Source organism: Mobula birostris, chromosome 18 (genome assembly GCF_030028105.1).
Source record: "Mobula birostris isolate sMobBir1 chromosome 18, sMobBir1.hap1, whole genome shotgun sequence".
Classification (NCBI taxonomy): Eukaryota; Metazoa; Chordata; class Chondrichthyes; order Myliobatiformes; family Myliobatidae; genus Mobula; species Mobula birostris.
The window spans coordinates 38,045,374-38,070,163 of NC_092387.1; the positions used below are offsets into that span (position 1 = coordinate 38,045,374).

At 42.2% G+C, this 24,790-nt stretch overlaps 1 protein-coding gene across 1 annotated transcript in view; it reads right to left on the reverse strand.

The window, feature by feature from the left end:
- Positions 1-24,790, reverse strand: part of LOC140212064 (microsomal triglyceride transfer protein-like) — a 102,416-nt gene that overhangs the window by 74,358 nt on the left and 3,268 nt on the right. Inside the window, exons 3-4 of the mRNA XM_072282533.1 lie at positions 15,084-15,227; positions 12,767-12,874 (exon numbers count right to left, since the gene is read on the reverse strand). Of these exons, the coding sequence (XP_072138634.1) occupies positions 12,767-12,874; positions 15,084-15,227 (252 nt within the window). The remainder of the gene's footprint in view (positions 1-12,766; positions 12,875-15,083; positions 15,228-24,790) is intronic.

Below are 24,790 nucleotides of genomic sequence, written 5' to 3' on the forward strand. Positions count from 1 at the left end.
GGGAAAACACAATGGGTAGTAGAAGGAGGCGGAACCATGAGGGAGGTGATAGGCAGCTGGGGGAGGGGGCAGAGGAAACTGGGATGGGGGAAGGGAGGGGGAGGGAATTATCGGAAGTTGGAGAATTCTATGTTCATACCAAGGGGCTGGAGACTACCTAGATGGTATACGAGGTGTTGCTCCTCCAACCTGAGTTCAGCCTCATCATGGCAGTAGAGGAGGCCATGTATGGACATATCCGAATGGGAATGTGAAGCAGAGTTGAAGTGGGTGGCAAACGGGAGATGCTCGGAGGTGCTCGATGAAGCGGTCCCCCAATCTGCGTCAGGTTTCACTGATGTAGAGGAGGCTTCACCGGGAGCCCCGGATGCAATAGATGACCCCAACAGACTCACAAGTGAAGTGTTGCCTCACCTGGAAGGACAGCTTGGGACCCTGAATAGTGGTAAGAGAGGAGGTGTAGGGACAGGTGTAGCACTTATGCTTGCAGGGATAAGTGCCGGGTGGGAGATCCACGGGGAGGGACGTGTGGACCAAGCAGTCGCGGAGGGACTGAACCCTGCGGAAAGTGGAGAGGGGTAGAGAGGGAAAGATGTGCTTAGTGGTGGGGTCCTGTTGAAGGTGGCGGAAGTTGCGGAGGATAATGTGCTGGATCTGGAGGCTGGTGGGGTGGTAGGTGAGGACACGGGGAACTCTGTCCCTGTTGTGGTGGTGGGAGGATGGGTGAGTGCCGAAGTGTGGGAAATGGAGGAGATGTGGGTGAGGGCATCATTGATGACAGCAGAAGGGAAACCACGATCCTTAAAGAAAGAGAACATTTGAGATGTCCTGGAACGGAAAGCCTCATCCTGAGGGCAGATGCGGCGGAGACGGAGGAACTGGGAATAGGGAATAGCATTTTTGCATGTGGCAGGGTGGGAAGAGGTATAGTCGAGGTAGTTATGAGAGTCAGTGGACTTACAGAAGATGTCAGTGGACAGTCTGTCTCCAGAGATGGAGACCGAGAGATCGAGAAAGGGGAGAGGAGTGTCCGAGATGGACCAAGTGAATTTGAGGGCTGGGCGGAAGTTAGAAGCAAAATCGATGAAATTGACAAGCTCAGCATGGGTGAAGGAAACAGCACCGATGTAGTTGTCAATGCAGCAAAGGAAAATTTGGGGAGCAGTACCAGTATAGGTTTGGAGCATGGATTGTTCCACATAAACAACGAAGAGGCAGGCATAGCTGGGGCCCATGCGAGTGCCCATAGCTATACCCTTGGTGGGAAGAGCCAAAAGAGAAGTTAATAAGTGTGAGTACCAGGTCCGCCAACCAGAGGAGGGTGGTGGTGGTGGGGAACTGGTGAGGTCTATTGTCCAGAAAGTAGCGGAGGGCTTTGAGGCCTTCTTGATGGGGAATGGAAGTGTACAAGGATTGGACGTGTTAATAGGGGTCAGATAAATGGACAGAATATTCCTGTGGATCAAAAACATTGGCATTAACCCAGTTAATGGCTCATTAACCCAGTCTAGATAACCCAGTCTAGTTAACCCAGTCTAGATGGCTCATTTATATGCTGCAAATAGCTTACTACGTTCACACACTTGGCAACATTTTTTTAAGGATTTAACATAAGTAACATATTTCTGTATGCCTTTTATTAAGAAAAAGCCAAGGATTACCGTTTTCTTTTTTCACATCCAGTATTATTATCAACACACTGCACGAGAACACTACAGACGGGGAGAAACCATTGGACCCTTTGAGCTTGTTCCAGCATTTGGTTAGATCTTGGCCATTCTCCACTATTCTTAAAGATTATGAAACTATTTATGACAGACAATAGACAATAGGTGCAGGAGTAGGCCATTCAACCCTCCGAGCCAGCACCACCATTCACTGTGATCATGGCTGATCATCCACAATCAGTACCTTTTTCCCGCCTTCTCCCCATATCCCTTCACTCCGATAGGAAACTGTGGGTGCATTTGATTTATCCATGTAAAAATGTGGATCCTAATTTGTTCTTCTACTCTCTTCCTCCACCTCCACTTCCTCATTTCTCCACAGCTCAGCTTCTCACCTGAAGTTCAGAAGGTCAGGCTATCCCTTCCTGATGGCCTGGCTGTATAGCATTTAGCATTTCCCCATGAGTCACGAGGTACATTCAGCCAAATAAAGCAAGATCATTCAGAGAAAGCCATGTAACAAAACCCTTACTGAGAACCTCAAAAATCTGTTCTATCGTTTTTACATGTGACAGCCTTGCTATCACTGTTTGTGAGCAGATTCGAATAGTGAATTATGACCGCATGCCAGCAAGAAGCCAGTATCATATAGAACTGCTGCTTGGTGAAAGACACGATAAACTTCTGCCAAATTTCTGGCCACTGACCTTCACAACATATATCTCGGGTCACACAAACGATGAATATTGAGGGTACTAAATTCTTTCCAGTCTCTGTCTAATGCTAGCTAACCAATGCTCGGGTGCTCAAAGACAATTTGTAATATGATAAATGCTGTAATCAATAAAAAAAAAACTCCTGTTCATGCTCTACTCATCTCTGGAAAGAATTAGCTTTCATCGAATGAGGAACCACGGTGACTGCAACCATAAGTACCAAGTTAAGAGGATTTTCATGCATAAAAGTTACTTTGGATGCCATTGGGAGTTAAGTGAAAATAAAAAGTACAAATGATGGAAAACTGAAATTTAAAAAGACATTCAGGAAACGTTGTAAACACCCAGGAGGTCAGGCATCATTTGTGAAACATAAGTATAATCAACACTTCATCAGAACTGATGAAGAGATTTTGATCAGGAACACAAATTCTTCTCTATCCACAGCTGCTATCTGACCTGTGCTTGCTTCCAACAATATCCATGCTTATTACAGGAGCTTATGTTCTCATCCTGCTTTGAGATTTTAATTATTGCTGCAGAAGTTGTCTGACTTTATTGAGATCCTCCTCATTTCACATTTGGTTCCTGGGTAGAATTCATCCCAAGACACCCTGTGTTGATATGCTCCGATGCCTGGCTGCCACCTCCTCTATTAGTGCAGTTTGTATGGAAGCAACTTATTTATGCAGAAGCCTTGAGAACAACAAAAGCAAAGTTTCTCAGTAACTGCTACACCATTCCCTATGACTTTTCAAACATCTATGGAAAGCACTAAATGTGAACGAATTGTAACAAATCTATGCTTGTGTTCTAATCATCATGTTAGTCATCAGATCACATGCATGTCATAGACACATTTTGGAACTCCTGGTACACATTCTCAAAAATCAATTAGTGCATACAAACCTTTGAAGATGCTAGGGCAAAGTGAGAAAGGTTTTGAAGGGAATACTGTATATAGAAATCTTGAGTCCTGCTACCAAACCAATTAACTAAGAACAAAAGATTAGCTAATAAACAATAATATAAATGCACGAAGCAAAGGTATTCATAAAATGGGGTTATGTTAGGATATTAAACTGTATTTAAAATTTATGGTTTTGTTTGCTGGAATGTCCTTTGGCTGGAGCTGAAGATGGTGACAGAGGGCGACTTCTCCCAGCTCATCAGCGAAACAGTTAAATTTTTCTTATTCTAATGTTTCTATTTCCCTTTTCAGGGTTGCTGGGTCCTATCGAGGTCTTTGACCTACAGCAGCATTCAAAGACTGCGGTTCTACACGGTGGCATGTTGATGTTCTTGGAGCTTGCCGACCAGCCATGCTTTGGCATGTCCAGGTTCGACCTGAAGTTGGGCACCTTCAGGGCCTGCATGACCCTGTGGACACAAATTCTTGCCTGTGTCACATACTGGAGCTGGAACTTCGAAGACAGCAAGATTGGCTGTCGGAGTGCTCTGCTCTCGGTAATCGATTTGCCGATTCTCGGGTTGGGGAACTCGAAATAAAAAAGCAATGCTTCAGACTGACTGTAACATCGACATAGTGACTGTTGTCTCCCCTGTCACTGTGGAAGGAGAGATATCTGTCTTGCCCTTGGTAGTGAGAGAGAGAGAGAGAGCGAGAGCCTGTGGGATGTTGAAATGCTGGTGTGAACAGTTAGTTTTTGATGGACTGTAGACCATGATCTCTCTTTGGGGGCTTTGCTGTTGCTTGCATGGTGGTGGTGGGAATGCTGATGCTTTATGCTAGAATAAGTGGGGTAAGGGGTTGTTACTGCTTGTGCATGGGAGGGGGCAGTGGCTTTCTGGTTTTTATGTTTTTTTCTGTCATTCATCCTTCGGGTTTTTTTCCTTCTGTTTCGAGGATGTCTGCAGAGAGTTAGAATTTCAGGTTGTGTATTGTATACGTTTTCTGATATTAAATGGAGCTATTCAACCATTGAAAACTAATCAGAAAAATAATAACATTGTATTCGGCAAACCATTAGGAGCATTTACAATTGATAGAAAACATAGCTGGGAAAACTAATTCAAGGTTTTAGTTAGGATACAGTTTTCATCAGAAACTCTTGGTAGACTGAAGATCTTGCATTTCTCAGAAAGAGATAAAGTTGACCTCGGCAGCAATCTGGCTCCCATGATTTCTAGCGTGAAATAGAAAAGAGTCCTTATACACAAAAATCAACTGATATGATATGTGGAAAAACACTTCTATATGACATTGGGCAAGATAAACCAAAATACTGATGACTGTTATAGTTTCTGAATAGTTTTGCCAACGACAGATCCCCAGAAGTGTAGAGAAAACACAGTAAGAACGCTCACATGCATGGGTGGAGGGGGGATGGAATAACCTCACTGATTAGGCACCACGGTAGCACAGCCATTAGCACAACACTATTACGGCTCGGGACATCAGAGTTTGGAGTTCAATTCCGGCATCATCTGTAAGGAGTCCGTACATCCTCGCTGTGAAATGTGTGGATCTTCCTCGGGTACTCCAGTTTCCTCTCACAGTCTAAAGATGTACCGGCTCATTGTAAATTGTCCCCCATGATAACCATGGGGTTAGATCGGGATTGTCAGCGGCTGTGTGGCGCAAAGGGCCAGAAGGGTTGTATCGCCAAATAAATAAATAAATAAATCTGTGAGGATCCCTGGTATATCTGCGTTTCTCTCTTTGAAGTGAAGGAGGGTAAAGGATACTTGATAGACGTATATAAGATGATAAGAGGCACAGACAGAGCGGATAGTCTTTTTCCCAGGCAACCGTGGCCAATACAAGAGGACCTACATTTAAGATGATTAGAGGAAAGTATAGGGGGATGTCAGAGGCGTGTTTTTTCACACAGAGTGATAAGTGTATGGAGCACATAGCCAGGGGTGGTGGTAGAGACAGATATATTAGGGCATTTAAGAAACTCTCAGATTGGATGATGGATGAAAGAAAAGTGGAGGACTGTGTAGGAGGGAGGGGTTGGATTGATCTAGTAGGCTAAAAGGTTGGTACAGCACCGTGAACCAAAAGGCCTGCACTAAACTGATTTATGTTTTACATCATGCCTGTTCAGTGAAATCCAGTGGTGAGTGAGAGTCGATTTTAATACCAGCATTACAAATCTAACCGACTTTGTTTTAAAAACAAGAGAAAACCTGCAAATGCTAGAAATCCTACATTTTTGACTCTATTTTAAGACTGGAAGTGATCCTTTAAGCGGAGGAACTGAGGCATAAACTGCGTTATGAAAAGCCGAAATGGCAACAAAAAATGCCAGACATACTCAGCAAACTAAGCAGCATTCACAGACCTCATTTCTTCAGGTCGACGAACAGATGCAGAAACACACTGAACAGTCAATACCAAAGCAAAATTCAGTCACAAGGCAAAATGACCTGGAAATGGTCTTTATACTGAATTACTCAGGAAAGAACTAATGCTCTTCCTACCACCCCATTGTTTTTTTCTCTTTCTCGCTAGTTTATTACTCCGAATGTTCTCTAAATGCACAACATTTCCAGAAAAGATCCCGCCTCGCTGTCCTCACTCTTTTTGTGATATCTCTGGGTTGGCACTGGGACTGGGATGGGGTTTGGGCCTCTGGCACAGCGCCAATTTTCAAACGGCACGACAGTCACCGCGCGAGTCTCACATCTGGAGCCATTTGTGCCCGTACCCTCGGGGAAGCTCCCAACGGGAGTGCTGGGAAAAGTGGCTAATCCTGAGGTTAAGTGCCTGGCCATCCCCATAGTGACTATCCCCACCAGCTAAAACATCTTTTCATTACACCAGTTATTCTGTGATTCCTTGGCGGCCTGTTTTCTGGTTAGTAGTGAATTTGGTGCTGTCGATGCCCTGTGTCTGCACAAGGTAACCCCAAATAAAAAAGCCTTGTAAAGCTACTCTTGGAACTCAAAAATTACACATATGAAGAATAAACGTAAAATATCATACACCTGACTGATAATGATTTACTATTATTTTTTAGGTCGAATATAGCACTAAGAAGATACCCCTTGCGTTTTGTGGATGCCGAGAGAAGATAGCATGGAGCCACCTTCCCGATGTTACTGCCAGGTAGAAATTCCAGCATTTTGGGCCAGTAGCAACACGAAACTCAAAGAGTGTTGCGGTGCTACATTCGTTCCACACTTATATATGGAAACGAACGTTACTACAGTAAACTGAGGGAAGACTCAAAACTGCATCAATGTGTTTTTTGTTTTAGAAGAATGACGAAAACGTCGTGGAAGGGCTGAGTAACAAATGAGGAAGTGTTGCGAAAAAGCCGGAATAAGAAGAGAGCTGATATCATCGATCAAGAAATGGCAGTCGGAAATTCTGGGACAGGTACTGAGGAAAGAGAAGCTCGAACATCTTGCAGCAACAGGAAAAGATGATGGAAGAAAAAAATCGCAGTCGATAATGCATGTCCACATCACACAACACGGTGATGAACATCTCAGCCAGGATAATGTGACACTGCAAAGCTGAGAATTATACTAAATGTACTATAAATTTACACCATAAATTGAGTTATCAATTACCTTAGCAAGCTGCATTAACAATGACTGAAAGAGCAGAAACACAAGGGAATTTCCATGCAAGGCATTTTTCTTTTGGAGGCAATACCTCTTTAAATAGCTATTATCTGTGAATGACTTTATCAATGTAAAACTAGTATTCCCTGAATTAATTTATGTATGGAAAAATATGAGGCACTCGATGGTAAAAATGGTTTTAATATGCTGGGAAATAAATAACAATGGAAGTAAAAGGGTGTGGACAGATGAAGATTTGTTTATCTAGAGATAATCAAGTGTTTCTGTTTTGAAGTAGAATGTAGGCTTAAAAATGGTCAATTGAGATAGCAGATTAGTGGGTCCTCAAATCCTACAACATCCTTGTAAATTTTCTCTGTACGCTTTTAATCTTATTCATACAGGTTTCCCCTGCTATCCGAAGGTAGAGCGTTCCTATGAAACAGTTCTTAAGCCGGAATGTCGTAAGCCAGAATGTGAATAAGCAATTACCATTTATTAATGTGGGAAAAATTTTTGAGCGTTCCCAGACCCCAAAAATAACCTACAAGATCATGCCAAATAACACATAAGATCTAAAATAACAGTAACATATAGTAAAAGCAGGAATGATATGATAAATACATAGCCTATATAAAGTAGAAATACTTTTCTGCAGCACTGTCTAGTGTAGCGAAAATCTCGCGGAAGCACTCTCGGCAGAAACACTCTCCAGTAACCTTTAAGTTACGAAGCTGCCAAATCATACCAAATAACACATAAAAATACATAGCCTATATAAAGTAGAAATAATGTATGTACAGTGTAGCTTCACTTACCGGAATCAGGAAGAGTCCAATAAATTGCAGTTTCGTCACAGTTAAACACTTGCTTATACAAATAACCACCTGACGCAATCGGCAATCGCCTCTAATCTGGGCCGACATTTCCGTGCCGGGCGGCACCTAATTAATTCGCTTGTTTATTTCGGCTTTTTTCTTAAAGATGTGCTGCGTGAGTTCTGACTACCGCTGCACCACTGCATTCTTCGCGGCAATGTATCGGTCCACAGCCTGAAGGTTGGGGACCACTGTTTAAACTATAAAGCTGCCCTCACCTCAGAAACCAATCAAACTACCCATGACTACCTTTAAATTCCACTTTCGCAACACTTTCATCACCATTGTCCAGTGCTTTCTGTTTCAGCTTATTAAAAAGACTGACTGATTTCTCCTTAAGTATAAAAAAACTTAACGGAACACCACGCTTTGTACACCCATCAATCCACTCAAGCAATAGACTTTCCATTTTATCCATTATTGGATGCCGACTAAGGGAGACCACTTTGCTACGATCAGAACCAACAGTAACATCAGCAGCCTTCAAAATTCTTTCTCTCTGCGTATAAATAGTGCGAATGGTGGACGCAGGTAAGTTCAACGCACGGACAATGTTCTTACTTCGTTCACCACAATCGAAACGCTTAATTATGTCTAGTTTTACGCTAAGTGTAACACCCTTTCTTTTAGGTTTTTCCAATACCTTAGAACTCATCTTGCTAACGGATGCACAAAGTAAATCGAGATAAAGCACGTGTTTAAGCAATGCTGACTAGGATGCAGTTCCAGGGGAGGAGCTTGGCTGTTCGGGTGCGTGCTGCCTTTTCTCGTAACAGTGAAAACACCGTCTGTTAGCGAAAATAGGTAACTAATGTTGGTCAACACACATAAAAAACGCTGGTGAAAGCAGCAGGCCAGGCAGCATCTATAGAAAAAGGTACAGTCGACATTTCAGGCCGAGACCCTTCGTCAGGACTAATGTCGGTCTTTCGTAACAGCGAGGTGTTGTAAAGCGAATCTTCGGAAAACAGGGGGACACCTGTATCTTTCCTTTAAGCAGGTGAACAAAACTGCACTCAATACTCCAAATTTGGCCTCGCTAGCATCTTATACAAATTCATCATAACATCCCAACTCAACTCCTCTACTCAGTTTACGAAGGCCAAAATGCCACTTTCAAGGAATTATGATTCTCGAGTCCTGTTGGTCTACCGCACACCTCAGAGTCCTACACTGTGCAAGTTTTACTCTGGTTTGAATCAGAATCAGGTTTAATATCACAGATATATGTCATAAAAATACATAACAATACAAAAAAAAAAGAGGAATATATATAAAAAATTAAATAACTAGTGCGAAAAGAGAGCAAAAAAAAACAAGTTAGTATTCATGGGTTCATTGTCCGTTCAGTAATCTGATGGCAGAGGGGAAGAAGCTGTCCCTAAAATGTCGAGTGTTTGTTTTTAGGCTCCTGTGCCTCCTCATCGAAGGTAGCAATGAGAAGAGGGCATGTCCTAGGTGACGGGGGTCCTCAATGATGGATGCAGCCTTTCTGTGGCATCATGTTTTGAAGATGTCCTCAAAGATAGGGAGGCTAGTGGCCATAATGGAGGTGGCTGAGGTTGCAACTTTCTGCGGCTTTTTGCTATCCTGTGCAATGGCCCCTCTATACCAGATGGTGATGTAACCAGTTAGAATGCTCTCCACAATACAAATGTAGAAATTTGCTAGTCTTTGGTGACATACCAACTCTCCTCAAACTCCTAATGAAACACAGCTGCTGTCTTTGTATAAATAAGTAATTGCTGGGCCCAGTATAGATCTTCAGAAATGTTGACACAGAGGAACTTGAAACTGCTCACTCTTTCCACTGCTGATCCCTTAATGAGGCCTGATATGTGTTCCCTTGACTTCCCCTTCCTGAAGTCTACAATCAATTCATTGGTTTTACTGACGCTGAGTGCAAGGTTGTTGTTGTTGCAACACCACTCAATCAGCTGATCTATCTCACTCCTATATGCGTCCTTGTCACCAGCTAAAATTCAGCCAACAATATTTGTGTCATTGGCAAATTTACCGCTGGCGTTTGAGCTGTGCCTCGCCACACAGTAATGGGTGTAGAGGGAGAAGAGCAGTGGGGTAAGTACGCATCCTTGAGGTTTACCTGTCTCAAGGCACTTCATCACAGTAGGAGTAAGTGCATTTGAGTGATAGTCATTGAGACCGTTCGCCCTGCTCGACTTGGGCACTGCTATGATTGTGTTCTGCATTATTATGTTCTTTATCTTAGTGTTTTTATATGCTGCAACATATCTGGAGTAACAATAATTTTGTTCTTTAGTTTCACACAGTGCATTCAGAACATAACATTTAAAGATTAGCTTTATTTATCACATGTACATCAAAACATTGAACATACAGTGAAATGCATTGTTTGCATCAATGGCCAACACCCTGCGGGCAGCCTCCAATTGTCACTATACTCCAGCACCAACATGTTTGCTTATAGCTTACTAACTTCTTTGGAACGTGGGAGGAAACCGGAGCACCTGGAGGAAACTCATACATGGCATACATATAAACTCCTTACAGACAGCGATGGAAATTGAACCCCAATCTTATAGCTAGTGCTGTAAAACTTTATGCTAACTGCTATGATAAGTCAGTTTAAAAAAATCCTCGTCCTTTATGCCAATTAACGTCTCTATGAATTCAGTAATATTTTTTCAATTAGCATATCTGAATTTTATAACCAACATTTCTGTTGATTTTTTTTTACCTGTTTACTCTAATCTCTATATTAGTTGTATCAGAACTTTTCTATTAAATCCCTCATCAGCAATCTCTCTTTAAACGGCAATAATCCCAGCTTCTTCAGTCTCCAGATAACTGCAATCCATTTTCCTTGGTATAATAATGCACTTTTGCACCACCTCCAGCCATTAATTTCTTAAATAAGTTATGGAATTCTCTAATATTAAAATCTCTAACATATCTTTAAACTTGCTACATGATATTTAGTTGAGATTCTTGAGCGCCACAATAAGTTTAGTAGAAATATTGCAGGGAGAAAATCATAATTCATATAAATATGTAACAAGTTAGAGAAATTACAGAGGGGGGGGGTCAGCACAAGTGGCTGGCGTCTTTTCCTGTCCATCTTTCTTTCTGAAATCTGTACCCTCTCTTGTGTTTCAAATAGTGTGTTAAACATAGGCAGTTATTTATTATCATTCATATATTCCATTTGACCTCAAAGAAGACTTTATCAGAATATGTTAGGCAACATTTTATGGTCCAGTTAATGCAGGCTGCAGCAAGCATTTCCCAGGTAAGTAAGTACCTAATATGTGTTAAGTCTAATATGTGTTGGATGATAAAAACCACTTCATCTGCAGCTCTACTCTGTGAATCAGACCAGAAGAGGGCGGACCAGAAGATGGCGCTAAATGGCATCTTCTTTGCTTGCATCTTTGGAAACAGCTCTATTTCTATCTTTGATACCTCCTTTTTTTTCCCTTTCAAGATTCTTTTGAAGACCCTGACCTGGAGTTACACACTGACTTCAGTTCTTTGTGAGAATGGGACCCGCTCTCAGGGCCTCATGACCGGCCGCTTTTCAATGGATGTCCCAATGGTGCGGCCTGGGAGGCTAGCGCGCGTTCAGACTGCTGGATTTTCACGGCCTTGGAGGCGGGCTGATTCAAGGCTGGTGCTGCCAACTGATGTGTCGTGGAGAACAATGGCTTGCTGTTGGCTGTGTGCCCAGAGGCGCAGAGCTTGAAAAAAGCAACGCAACAGACTTTTAACACCATAAATCAGTGAGTTGTTTTGTTAGGTTTCCCCTCTCGCTGTGAAATGGGGACATTGCGTTTTCCCTTATTAGGGAGAGAGAGAGCCGGTGGTATGTCGAATACCAGGTGAACGGTATTTGGGGTACTTCAAGTCTGTGTCTTTACTGCTGCTCTGCTGCACACTTAAGTGCTTGGTGGGGCCGCCGATGCTTTTTTGCTGGTTGGCGACGTGTGTGGTCATTGCCTTGCTGCTGCTTGTGTGTGGGAGGAGGGAGATGAGGGGGGCTTTGGGGTTCTAACATTTAACTGTCATTCATGCTTTGGGGCACTCCTCTGCTTTCGTGGACGTTTGTGAAGAAAAAGAATTTCAGGATGTATATTGTATACATTTCTCTGACATTAAATGTACCTATTGAAATCTATTGAAAGGACTTCACGTGGAATTCAGTCTGCAGCTCTACTCTGTGAATAGACTCACATGGAATTCAATGGTCAGATTTCCTCTCCATTTTATACTGCATCTATATCTGGTAAATGGAGCTATTTAGAAACAATAGATGGCTAGTTTAATCCAATCCAATGTAGCTCTCACATATGTGTTAAAATAAAGCAAAATGACCATTTCACATAAAATGAACTGAAAAATTGAAAAGGTGAAACATCCATAGCAGCTGTACCCACCCAGTATTTTTACATATTTAAGTTTTACAGATTAAGATATTTATATATCCTAAACCCTAGATAATATCATTCAGATCAAATCATTTCCTAAAGAAAGAAGCAAAATTATATGAGGGAGTTTTATAGAAGTAACTAATATATACTGTACATACTCAAACAATTTTGCATATTAAGCACCTGCAGCAAATTTTGAGTGTTCTTTCCAAGTTCAAGCCCTGGATTTCTTGTTTCTGAACCCAGATGATATTGACATTTAAGGCATTCAATTCTTTTTACTTTTGTCCTGCCTGTTACTAAATATATTGCCAATCCTATGAACTTTAGGAGGAATGTCAAAGGGTGAATGAAAAGTGTGAATCACTTTACATTGTGTTTATCCCTCTTCATAAACTATCTGAAAATATTTTTGGCACTTTAGAATCAGAGCCATTGTTGCAATTCTGGCATCCACAGCTACCATTTGTACAAGGTATGGTTCTATAAGGAAATGGTATTAGAAGACAAGTATAGAAAGATAACCAATTCTTCAACTGAAATGAATAGATTACCTCAGTGATTGTCCCAGAGCTTGGTTGTAATTGGAAAAGGCTAACCAGGCCTCGTTTCAGGTTCAGAGGTAATCCCCTTTCTTCAACAGATCCATACAGAGTTTCTATCTGAAAAAAGCATGAAATAAGCCAATGAAAACATTCTAGCTTTACTTTAAACACAGATTCTGCAGATGCTTGAAATTTTGAGAAACACACACACAAAATGCAGGAGGAACTCAGCAAATCAGGCAGCATCTATGAAGAAGAATAAACAGTTATAAACAGTTGACATTTTGATGAAAGGTCTTGGCCCAAAATGTCAACTGTTTACTCCCCTCCATCGATTCTGCCTGACTTACTGAGTTCCTCTAGCATCTTGTATGCACTGCTCTAGCTTTACTCCGGCAGTTTTTGTTTGGGATCACTACAAGTTGATAATTACAAAAAAACTGTTCACACATTGACTGACAGTATCATCAATCGTCATTACTTACAAAAAAAATATATGAATCTACCTCATGGATTAAATTTAAATCCATTAATACTACAATTTCAAACCAACTAGGAAATCCTTATTTAAATCTTTTACTTATAAAATTACATTTAGATTTTACTTTGAACAGTTATCTAAGAAATTTGATTTGCCTAGATCTCATTTTTTTAGATATTTACAAATAAGAGATTTTTTTAAATACTATGTTGCCTGCCTTTCAGACCTCATACCCTACTAATATCATTGATAAAATTTTAGATTTAAATCCTTTTCAGAAGGGATTAATAGCATCTATCTATGATATAATTATGAAATTCCAGCCAGGTATATTTGATAAAATTAAAAATGAATGGGAAAGGGAACTTCAACTTTGCCTACCTATAGAGAAATGGGATAAAATTTTTCAATTAGTCAGTACTTCCTCTATATGCGCTAAACATACATTAATACAATTTAAAGTAGTGCATAGAGCCCATATGTTTAAAGATAGATTAGCTCGTTTCTTATTCCCATATAAACCCTATTTGTGACAGATGTCACTGTGAGGTGGTTTCTTTAACTCCTATGTTTTGGTCCTGTCCTCTTTTGGAATAATATTTGAAAGATATTTTTTATATTATCTCAACAGTTCTGTGTTTTAATTTACAACCCCATCCTATTACGGCAATTTTTGGATTGCCAATGGTAGAACATAGATCTTTATCTTCTTCAGCCTGTCAGATGATAGCATTTGTTACTTTAATGGCCAGAATATCTATTTTATTGAACTGGAAGGAGACCAATCCTCCTACTACATTCCAATGGTTTTCCCAAACTATATTATGTCTAAATTTAGAAAAAATTAGAAGTGATATTTTTGATCCTTGGCGGTTAAATTTGAAGAAACTTGGAAACCATTTATTCAACATTTTCATATGATGTAATTTGACCTTTCTGAATCTTTCTTATTGACTTAAAATATATGAATAGAGGAGCGGAGTTGACAACATTACTGAACGTGTTCCATTTGAGATATTGGTCTAGTCTTGTTTTGTTCTGTTTGCTTTTTTGGGTTTAGTTCTCTTTTTTTCTTTTTTTGGGGGGTTTTCTTTTTTTTTCTTTTTATACCTTTTTTCTCTATGATTAATTACATCACAAGTTTGGAAGTCTATTATACCTGTGTTATCTGAGATCTTTTCTGTATATGTTTAATAACAATAAGATTATTCCAATCTCTTTGTATCAACATTATTATTTTGTTTATATCTTTGGAAAAATTAAAAAAAAGATTTAAAAAGAAAAGAAAAGATTTTATAAAGAAACAGTTAATTTACATTAAGCATGAGAAAGTCTGCAAATGCTGGATATCCAATACAACACAAAGTACTGGAGAAACTCAGCAAGTCAGGAAGAGTCTATGGAAATGAATAAACAGCTGACATTTCAGTCCGAAATGCTGACTGTTTATTCACTTTCGTAGATGCTGCCTGACCTGCTGAATTCTTCCTGCATTTTGTTTACCTTGAAGCCACTATATAAAACGTAATGGCAAACTGGCCTTCCACTTAGCTTTCCTTCTGCGGAAAATTGATCAGGCGAAGAGTAAAATATACTCCTTATTTTCATCTAAGTTGCTGTCACTACCCAAGAGATTTTCACCTTAATTCTGTTTTGCAGATACTTCCAGATGTATAAATGTTGGTCAGGGTACAGCAAATTCTTTCTTCATTATCACATTAATGGACCTGTATGATAGGTTTAAGTACTGGAAAAGTCGTTGAACTTAATATTCTTCTGAACCAGTTAGGCTGTTATCACCGAGATTAGCTGACACTGATCAAGAATGTTGCTGCAATGAATTACCTTCCCAGATTTCCAATGGAAAATTACAGGCATTTTCAAAGCTACCATTATTGTTGGCTCCAGCAAATTCTCAACATGAATGTTTTTGAAGTTGTTTTGATTCTCATTTTGTTCAGTCACATTAAGTAGTTTTATTTCTTGGATCTGTATGGGAGAAAGACATTGTATAATATTATAACTTTAACAGAAACTTTTTAAGCATTCATTCATAGTGTAATTTTACTAAATTGCTGCAGATTCCTAATAGTTTTCAGAGCTTTTTTCAGATTAAAATTGCAGACCCCATTTCATCCACAAAAGGCCTAGTCATCAGTCCCTTCCAATAACAATGATTTTAGGATTGCTCAGCAAAATTTTAAACGTACTGAAGGAACTTACAGGTATGCAATAACATCAGTATTATTAATATTCACTTAATAATTCTGCTGTTATTGCATAGTCAAAGTAAATTTATTATCAAAGTATGTATATATCACTATACACTAACTTGGGATTCATTTCTTGCAGATATTTACAGGAAAATAGAGAAATATAATAGAACTTATGAAAAAAACTATACATAAAATAAAACTAACAAACAACCAAAGTGCAAAAGAAGACAAATCATGCAAATTATTAAAAAATAAATAACTAATGCTCAGAAGTTAGTTGAAGGATCACTGAGAGTGAGCCTATAGGTTGTGGACCCAGTTCAGATGTGAGGAGAGTGAAGTTATTTATGCTGGTTCAGGAGCCCGGTGGTTAGAGTAATAACTGTTATGAATCTGGTGGTTTGGACCTAAGGCCCAATAGTAGTGAGAAGAGAGCAAGGCCCGAATGATAGGGGTCATTGACGATGGATACTACTTTCTTGTGTCAATGCTCCTTGTAAATGTGCTCGATGGCGGTTAGGGTTTTGTCTGCGATGGACTGTGCTATATCCACCACGTTTTGAGACCTTTCCATTCCTGGGTATTGGTGTTTCCAGTGGGGATTGGAGAGGGAAAAGGGGATTGGGAATGGTCAAGGAGAGGAGGGGCATCACCAGAAGTTTGAGAAATTGATGTTCATGCCATCAGTTTGGAGACTACCGAGGTGGAATATAAGGTGTTGTTCCTCCAAGCTGAGTGTGGCCTCATCGCAAGAGTAGAGGAGGCCGTGGATAGACATATTGGAATGGGAATGGGAAGTGGAATTAAAATGGGTGGCCACTAGGAAATCTCGCTTCTTCTGGCGGATGGAGCACAGGTGCTTGGCGAAGCGGTCTCCCAATCTACGTCAGGCCCATCCCCTTTTCCCTCTCTCACTTTATCTCCTTACCTGCCCATCCCCTCCCTCTGGTGCTCCTCCCCCCTTTTCCTTCTTCCATGGCCTTCTGTTCTCTCCTATCAGACACCCTCATCTCCAGCCCTGTATCTCTTTCACCAATCAACTTCTCAGCTCTTTACTTCATCCCTCCCCCTCCCAGTTTCACCTATCACCTTGTGCTTCTCTCTCCCCCTCCCTACTTTTTGAATATACTCCTCACCTTTTCTTTCCTCCAGTCCTGCTGAAGGGTCTCGGCCCAAAATGTCAACTGTACTTATTTCCACAGATGCTGCCTGGCCTGCAGCGTTCTTCCAGCATTCTGTGTGTTGCTTGGATTTCCAGTATTTGATGATTTTCTTTTGTCTGTAACTGGCTCATGGTCCTCCAATTTCTTTCTCCTGAAGTCAACAATCAGCTATTTGGTTTTGCTGACACTGAGTAAGAGGTTGCTATGGCATCACTCAGCCAGATTTTCAGTCTCCCTCCTATATCTGATTTGTCACCACCTTCTATTTGGCGTCATCAGCAAACTTAAATATAGCATTGAAGTTGTTCTTAGCCAAATACATTTAAACTCAGTTTTTCACAATTCCTGACATTTAATCCAAGAAAGCACTCCCTGTTTTAGGTCAGTTAGTATCACTACTTTATTTTAAGAATGTGAAATGTCAGAATAATAGCAGAGAGAATGATTTATTTCAGCTTTTATTTCTTTCATCACTTTCCCAGTGGGTCAGAAGTTTACATACACTTTGTTAGTATTTGGTAACATTGCCTTTAAATTGTTTAACTTGGGTCAAATGTTTTGGATGGCCTTCCACAAGCTACTCACAGTAAGTTGCTGGAATTTTGTTCCATTCCTCCAGACAGAACTGGTGTAACTGAGTCAGGTTTGTAGGCCTCCTTGCTCGCACGCACTTTTTCAGTTCTACCGACAAATTCTCTATTGGATTGAGGTCAGAAAATGATGTCATGCCTGGTTCATCCTTGGGAGCAATTTCCAAATGCCTGAAGGTACCACGTTCCTCTGTACAAACAATAGTACGCAAGTATAAACACCATGGGACCACGCAGCCGTCATACCGCTCAGGAAGGAGACGCATTCCGTCTCCTAGATATGAACGTACTTTGGCGCGAAAAGTGCAAATCAATCCCAGAACAACAGCAAAGGACCTTGTGAAGATGCTGGAGGAAACAGGTAGACAAGTATCTATATCCACAGTAAAACGAGTCCTATATCAACATAACCTGAAAGGCTGCTCAACAAGGAAGAAGCCACTGCTCCAAAACCGCCATAAAAAAGCCAGACTTGTCATGGTCCAGATCGGGGTCCCTTTAAGTTTACCTTGTTTATGTTACGATCCGGACTGTTGATTCCCTGTTTTCCCATGTCCCTCGGCTTTGGTGATCAGAGGCAATTAACGCTGGGCTGAACCGGTAGTTTATAGTCTCCGGCTTTCAGCCATTCGACGCGGGAGCATCTGCAAAGTCATCAAAGGTACAGTGTGCCGATGTCATCTGGCCGGAGCAAGCCTAGTCTCTGCCAAAGTGAGTGCCGGTAATTCACCCTTCCTCACCAGAGCAACCCTGTCCAGTTACCTCGCCGAAGCGAGCCTGCAAAGTTTCCTCATCAAGGTGGGTCCGTCAGTTAGCCCGCCGGAGAGAATCAGGAGCCGCTGTCTACTGTTCCTGGGCCGAGTCTAGAGCTTGCCACTACCCGAAGGTTCCAAGTACCACGTCCTGGCTCTGGCGGCATCCAAGTTTAACATCCAAGTCCTGGCTCCGGTGGCATCCAAGTATCACGTCCAAGTCCAAGTCCTGGCCCTGGCGGCATCCAAGCACCAAGTCAAGTCCTGGCCCTGGCGGCATCCGAGTACCAAGTCGAGTCCTGGCCCTGGCGGCATCCGAATACCAAGTCGAGTCCTGGCCCTGGCGGCATCCGAGTACCAAGTCCCTTTCGCCTCTAGCCCTCATCTGTAGCCCTCGCTTGCACCTCAGTCTAGTTCTATCGCTGGAGCTAAATAGGTACTGTGTTGTTCTTGGGTGTTTGTCTTGTCTTGTCCTCGCCTCTGTGGGGTAAGTCAGGCCGTCTTGCCGTTGCTCCGTGGGGGGTCATGTCTTTTCTTGTATTGTCCTCGCCTCCGTAGGGTAAGTCAGGCCGTCTTGCCGTTGACCCGCCGGGGGGGGGGCCATGAGTCCCAGCCCTATATCCTGTTCCCAAGGAGGAGTCCCGGCTCTCTGTTGTGTGTGTGAGTCCCGGCCCTATGTCCTGTTTCTAAGGAGGGGTCCCAACTCTGTGTTCTGTGTATGTGTCCATGGTTCCATGTACCTGCTCTCCCGAGACCAAGGCTCTGTTTTCCATGTTCCTCCTCTCCCTAGCCCATGTCATGTCCATGCCTGGTTCTGGGGTCCGAGCCCGAGGCAAGACCCAGGTACTGGGTCCGAGCCCGAGGCAAGACCCAGGTACTGGGTCCTTGCCCAGTGTCGGGCTCGGAGTCCATACCCTAGCCTCTTCATGTCTCCTCTAGTTCTGGGAGCTGATTCCGAGTCCCAGCCCAGACCCTTGGTCCTAGCCTAGTCGTAATCGTCAGTCCTTGTCCAGTTCGCTATTCCTACTCCTGCCTTGCTCTCCTGGTTTCGAACAATAAACTAAATTTAATTAACCTCACAAGATGTGTCTTGCATTTGGGTCCACCCTTGCTCCCAATGCCCCCCCCCCCACCACTGTGACAAGACTACAGTTTGCAAGTGCACATGGGGACAACGATCTTACTTTTTGGAGAAATGTCCTCTGGTCTGACGAAACAAAAATTGTACTGTTTGGCTATAATGACCATCATTATGTTTGGAAGGAAAAGGGTGAGGCTTGCAAGCCGAAGAACACCATCCCAACCGTGAAGCATGGGGGTGGCAGCATCATGTTGTGGGGCTACTTTGCTGCAGGAGGGACTGGTGCACTTCACAAAATAGATGGCATCATGAGGAAGGAAAATTATGTGGATATATTGAAGTAACATCTCAAGACATCAGCCAGGAAGTTAAAGCTCGATCACAAATGAGTCTTCCAAATGGACAATGACCCCAAGCATACCTCCGAAGTTGTGGCAAAATTGCTTACGGACTACAAAGTCAAGGTATTGGAGTGGCCATCACAAAGCCCTGACCTCAATCTGATGGAAACTTTGTGGGCATTACTGAAAAAATGTGTGTGAGCAAGGAGGCCTACAAACCTGACTCAGTTACATCAGTTCTGTCTGGAGGAATGGAACAAAATTCCAGCAACTTACTGTGAGAAGCTTGTGGAAGGCTACCCAAAACGTTTGACCCAAGTTAAACAATTTAAAGGCAATGCTACCAAATACTAACAAAGTGTATGTAAACTTCTGACCCTCTGGGAAAGTGATGAAAGAAATAAAAGCTGAAACAAATCTTTCTCTCTACTATTATTCTGACATTTCACATTCTTAAAATAAAGTAGTCATCCTAATTCACCTAAAACAGGGAATGTTTTCTAGGATTAAATGTCAAGAATTGTGAAAAACTGAGTTTAAATGTATTTGGCTGAGGTGTATGTAAACTTCTGACTTTAACTGTACATCTACTGATGCTTCTGGACACATCTTCAGTGATCTTCCTGGAATCATCGGGTGTTTCGGGTCTTTCAACATCATACAACCTTCTCCAGGTGACCCAGCCGGGGCTGATCAGACCCCAGCTTGTGTCCAGATGGCTAGCTACTTATGACTCCATGGCTCCCCTCTTTTGAGCCACAGCCATCTTGAGGCCCTCTCTGCTGCATCGGTGGTACTGCGGATGGCTCTCCTCTTCCTCTTTCCCTCGATGCCCAAATTGCTGAAGGCTCTAGCTAAGGAATGGGCTGCAAATTCCCTACAACCAACCTCCACTGGGAGACACCTCGCTCTCCATCCAGCCTGCTGACAATTGCTGACCAGTCCTGCGTACTTCGAGAGCTTCCTTTCAAAGGCCTCTTCCAAGCGATCTTCCCATGGGACCGTCAGCTCCAGCAGCACCACTTGCTTAGTAGACTCAGACACAAGGACAATGTCTGGTCGCAGGGTGGTGGCTGCAATATGGTTGGGGAACTTCAGCTGCCGTTCGAGGTCCACCAACAGCCGCCAGTCCCTTGCAGAGGTCAGGGTGCCTGCAGATGTTCTTTTGGCAGGTATTGGGTGCTCCCCAGCTATGACAAAGGCAATGATCTGCTTGGAGGATCAAGACCGCTTCGCCCACTCAACTCCTGTGCTGATGGCTTCAGCGATGGTCTTCAGGACCTGATCATGCCTCCACCTGTACCGTCCCTCACCAAGTGCCCTTGCGATTGACTGGGGACTGCAAGAAAGGAAATTAAGGATCCCAGTTGCACAGTGGGGTATCAGGCCCAAGGCTTGGAGTTTAGTGATTAATTTTGAGAGGACATTAGTGTTGCATGTTGAGTTGTAGTCAACAAAAAGCATCTTGATGTATGCATCGCTGTTGGCAAGATGTTCCAGAGCTGATTGAAGAGCCAATGAAATGGCATATGATGTTGATCTGTTTTGATAGTAGGCAAATTGGAGCATATCCAAGTCTCTCATCAGGCAGGAGTGGATATGCTTCATCAACAACCTTTCAAAGCACATCATCACAATGGATGTAAGTGCTCCTGGATAAAAGTCACTGAGTCAGGTTACCTCGCTCTTCTTGGTCACTGGTACAATTGAAGCCTGCTTGAAGCAGGTGGGCATCTCAAGCTGCTGAAGCAAGAGACTGAAGATGTCAGTGAACACTCCAGCCAGGTCTTCAGTACTTGGTCAGGTACACTGTCTGGGCCAGACACTTTCCATGGTTTCATCTTCCTGAAGGATACTCTCAAGTCGTTAAACAGCCAAAAATGGCAACCCGGCCATACTAAATTATAAGTCTGCGATTTAACTTTCCCAAACAACACCACAGCTACTGGCATTCTACACAGATTAATTCTGAGCTCAAGTTCAAGTTTAATTGTCATTCAACCACACATGAATGCTCATGAATGCAGCCAAATGAAAGAGCATAATTCCGGGGTCAAGTTGCAAAACACAGTACCAAGAGTCATACACAGTACAAGGCACATATAAGATAGCAAGCACATATATGATATCAGTAAAATACAGTCACACAAAAAAAATATAGTCCAAGATCCTGAGTCCATGAATTTTACAGCAGTCCAGTGGAACACAATACAACCTGTCCTCTGTGAAGCAAACACCAGGGGGCAGCACCATCTCCACCACTGGCACTCAGGTGGAGCACAACAGCTCCATCACTTCTCTCCTGGGCACTTGCAAACAGGCGACTTTGCGGCCCAAGTCCCAGTCTTGCCATGACCCACAGCTCCCCTGCCGCCCACCCCCACTATCCGCCAATAAATCAGTGAATCGTACCCACAGCATCCACATCAACAATGTCCAACAGGGTCTTGCGATCATAAGAAAAGCGACCCAGAATGCACACTGCCTTCATGCATTGGCTCCTCTGACGCAGGCAGCAACGCGATCCACACCAAGTCTAGTTCCTCCACCTCCTCTGCCAGTGAGAAACCCACTGATGGTGCAGACCTGCGGCATACCGAGTTCCCAATGTCCAGCAAGGTCTTGCGATTGTAAAATACGTGATTACGATAGGCAACAACACCTCTGGTTGGTCCCGTAGAACCACTGTGCCTGAGTGTGCCGCCATCTTACCGGAGGATCATGTGTTGAGTATCTGGCCTTGAGTGACCTGCAGCCTGGACAAGAGCTGCGGATTTAAAGAGCAGATAAATATAATGGGTGTGCCAATAAATTGTTTGCTACAACGATAAGACTATCAGAATACCTGTGCACAATGTCAAGGTGCATAGAAGGGCTTTGAACAAAATTTGGAGCCTATTCACTCAACATTTTCATGAACAGCAATTCTACTGTCTTCCTTTTGCAACTTTAAATCTATCACCACAACAGTTCTTGGTGCAGTCCTGAATGCATCTTCCCTGTTGTGAGCCAGGAACAGCGGTTGCTGCACATTAGTGGAGATATTACTCTTAGATGTTACTTCTTAAAGCAGGCTTTGAGAACATCCTTCAATCATTTCCTCTATCTTCCTGGTAATCTTGCAGTGATGGAACTTGAGATAGTGCGTTTGTTACAGGAGTATGGTGTCAGGTTGCCCTTTTGAGTCGACTGAGGATGCTGCTTTGGGACTTGGCGCTGATGTTTACTCTCTTATTCTGTTGATGGGACTTCTTCAGCGCTTGATGTGCCTATTATATAGTAGATACACCATGTCTCATTTCCATTTAAAAAGATACTACAAATATCTATGTGATAGTATTCAATCAATTTGATTTAATTTAATTTAATGTGTATTGGTTAGAATGTCAAAAACAGCTTATTACTGTAGTTTGAAAGATTTAAAATTGAGCTTGATTTCAGCTCAACTAATTTCCAAAATACTTTTCAAAATAGCATCATGTGATTTTCTACGCCCACTTGAAAGGCATCTTTTAACATCCTGATTCAAAGGGCAGTTCCTCTGGTGTGCTACGTGAGTTTAGCCCAAGTTATCTTTATGCAGTCATCCTTAGATAGAAAGTTTACTTTGAGGATCAATTAATGTTAAAGATCATTTGTGATGTGCGTTTCAGGTATCTTCAAGTAGATCTTTTTGAAAGGTGTTGTTTATAAAGTGTGATAGCAATTAACAGTATTAAGCATACTGCTCTTTTAGAAACACTTTTTCTCTGTGTTTCCCTTTTACTGGAGCTTGGCTCTCGATCTTTAGATACTTTTATCAGACCTCTGAACCTATGCAACCACACTGATTTTGATAATGCATTTTTATAGTGTCAAACCTAAACTTGACTGTAAATTTGCTGTCAAAATCCATGTGAACTTGGAAGTAAAGAAAATGAAATTCAGGAGGTTTCAGATGACGCCCACCTACCTATATGTCCTCTCCAGTAATGCTTTGGATTGCACTAATATTCTTCTGTAGTTGTCTAATTTGGTTCATACTTATAGTATAGAGGGACTGCATATTTAATTATTATTCTGTACGCCTCAGTTCAGATCTGAGAACCTATTGGCTCACCACTATCCCATACTATGATTATGGTGTTTCATGTAACTACTCTTCTGTAGAACGTACACAGTGATTCAGGCCTCTCATGCAACCTGTAACTCCCTGGTGTAACTGCAACATAGAACATAGAATAGTACAGCACAGTACAGGCCCTTCGGCCCACAATGTTGTGCCGACCCTCAAACCCTGCCTCCCATATAAGCCCCCACCTTAGATTCCTCCATATACCTGTCTAGTAGTCTCTTAAACTTCACTAGTGTATCTGCCTCCACCACTGACTCAGGCAGTGCATTCCACGCACCAACCACTCTCTGAGTAAAAAACCTTCCTCTAATATCCCCTTTGAACTTCCCACCCCTTACCTTAAAGCCATGTCCTCTTGTATTGAGCAGTGGTGCCCTGGGGAAGAGGCACTGGCTATCCACTTTATCTATTCCTCTTATTATCTTGTACACCTCTATCATGTCTTCTCTCATCCTCCTTCTCTCCAAAGAGTAAAGCCTTAGCTCCCTTAATCTCTGATCATAATGCATACTTTCTAAAGCAGGCAGCATCCTGGTAAATCTCCTCTGTACCCTTTCCAATGCTTCCACATCCTTCCTATAGTGAGGTGACCAGAACTGGACACAATACTCCAAGTGTGGCCTAACCAGAGTTTTATAGAGCTGCATCATTACATCGCAACTCTTAAACTCTATCACTCGACTTTTGAAAGCTAACACCCCATAAGCTTTCTTAACTACCCTATCTACCTGTGAGGCAACTTTCAGGGATCTGTGGACATGTACCCCCAGATCCCTCTGCTCCTCCACACTACCAAGTATCCTGCCATTTACTTTGTACTCTGCCTTGGAGTTTGTCCTTCCAAAGTGTACCACCTCACACTTCTCCGGGTTGAACTCCATCTGCCACTTCTCAGCCTACCTGGTCTCTCAGCACAATTCTATCTGATTAAATAACAACACGTGCATTTACATAGCACTGTTTATGTGGTCAACACATTCAAAAGCACACTATAAAGACATCAGAGAAAAATTGATATCCAACTATTGAAAGAATAAGCAAGAATGAGGTGAATGAGAGAAATTTAAGGAGCAGCTTAACAAAGTTGGAGATATTTACAGAATAATTCCAATGTTTAGGATCTTAACAGCTGAGGGCATAATCAGCAAAGGCTTCACTGAAAATTTATATATGCAATAGTCTAATAATTCTTAGCGCACAAGCACCCTGGAGACATTTAATGATGAAAAATTACAAAGGCAGGAAGATTAGGAACACCTTAGGCCACAATCACCACCCTAATTATCAGTTATTCA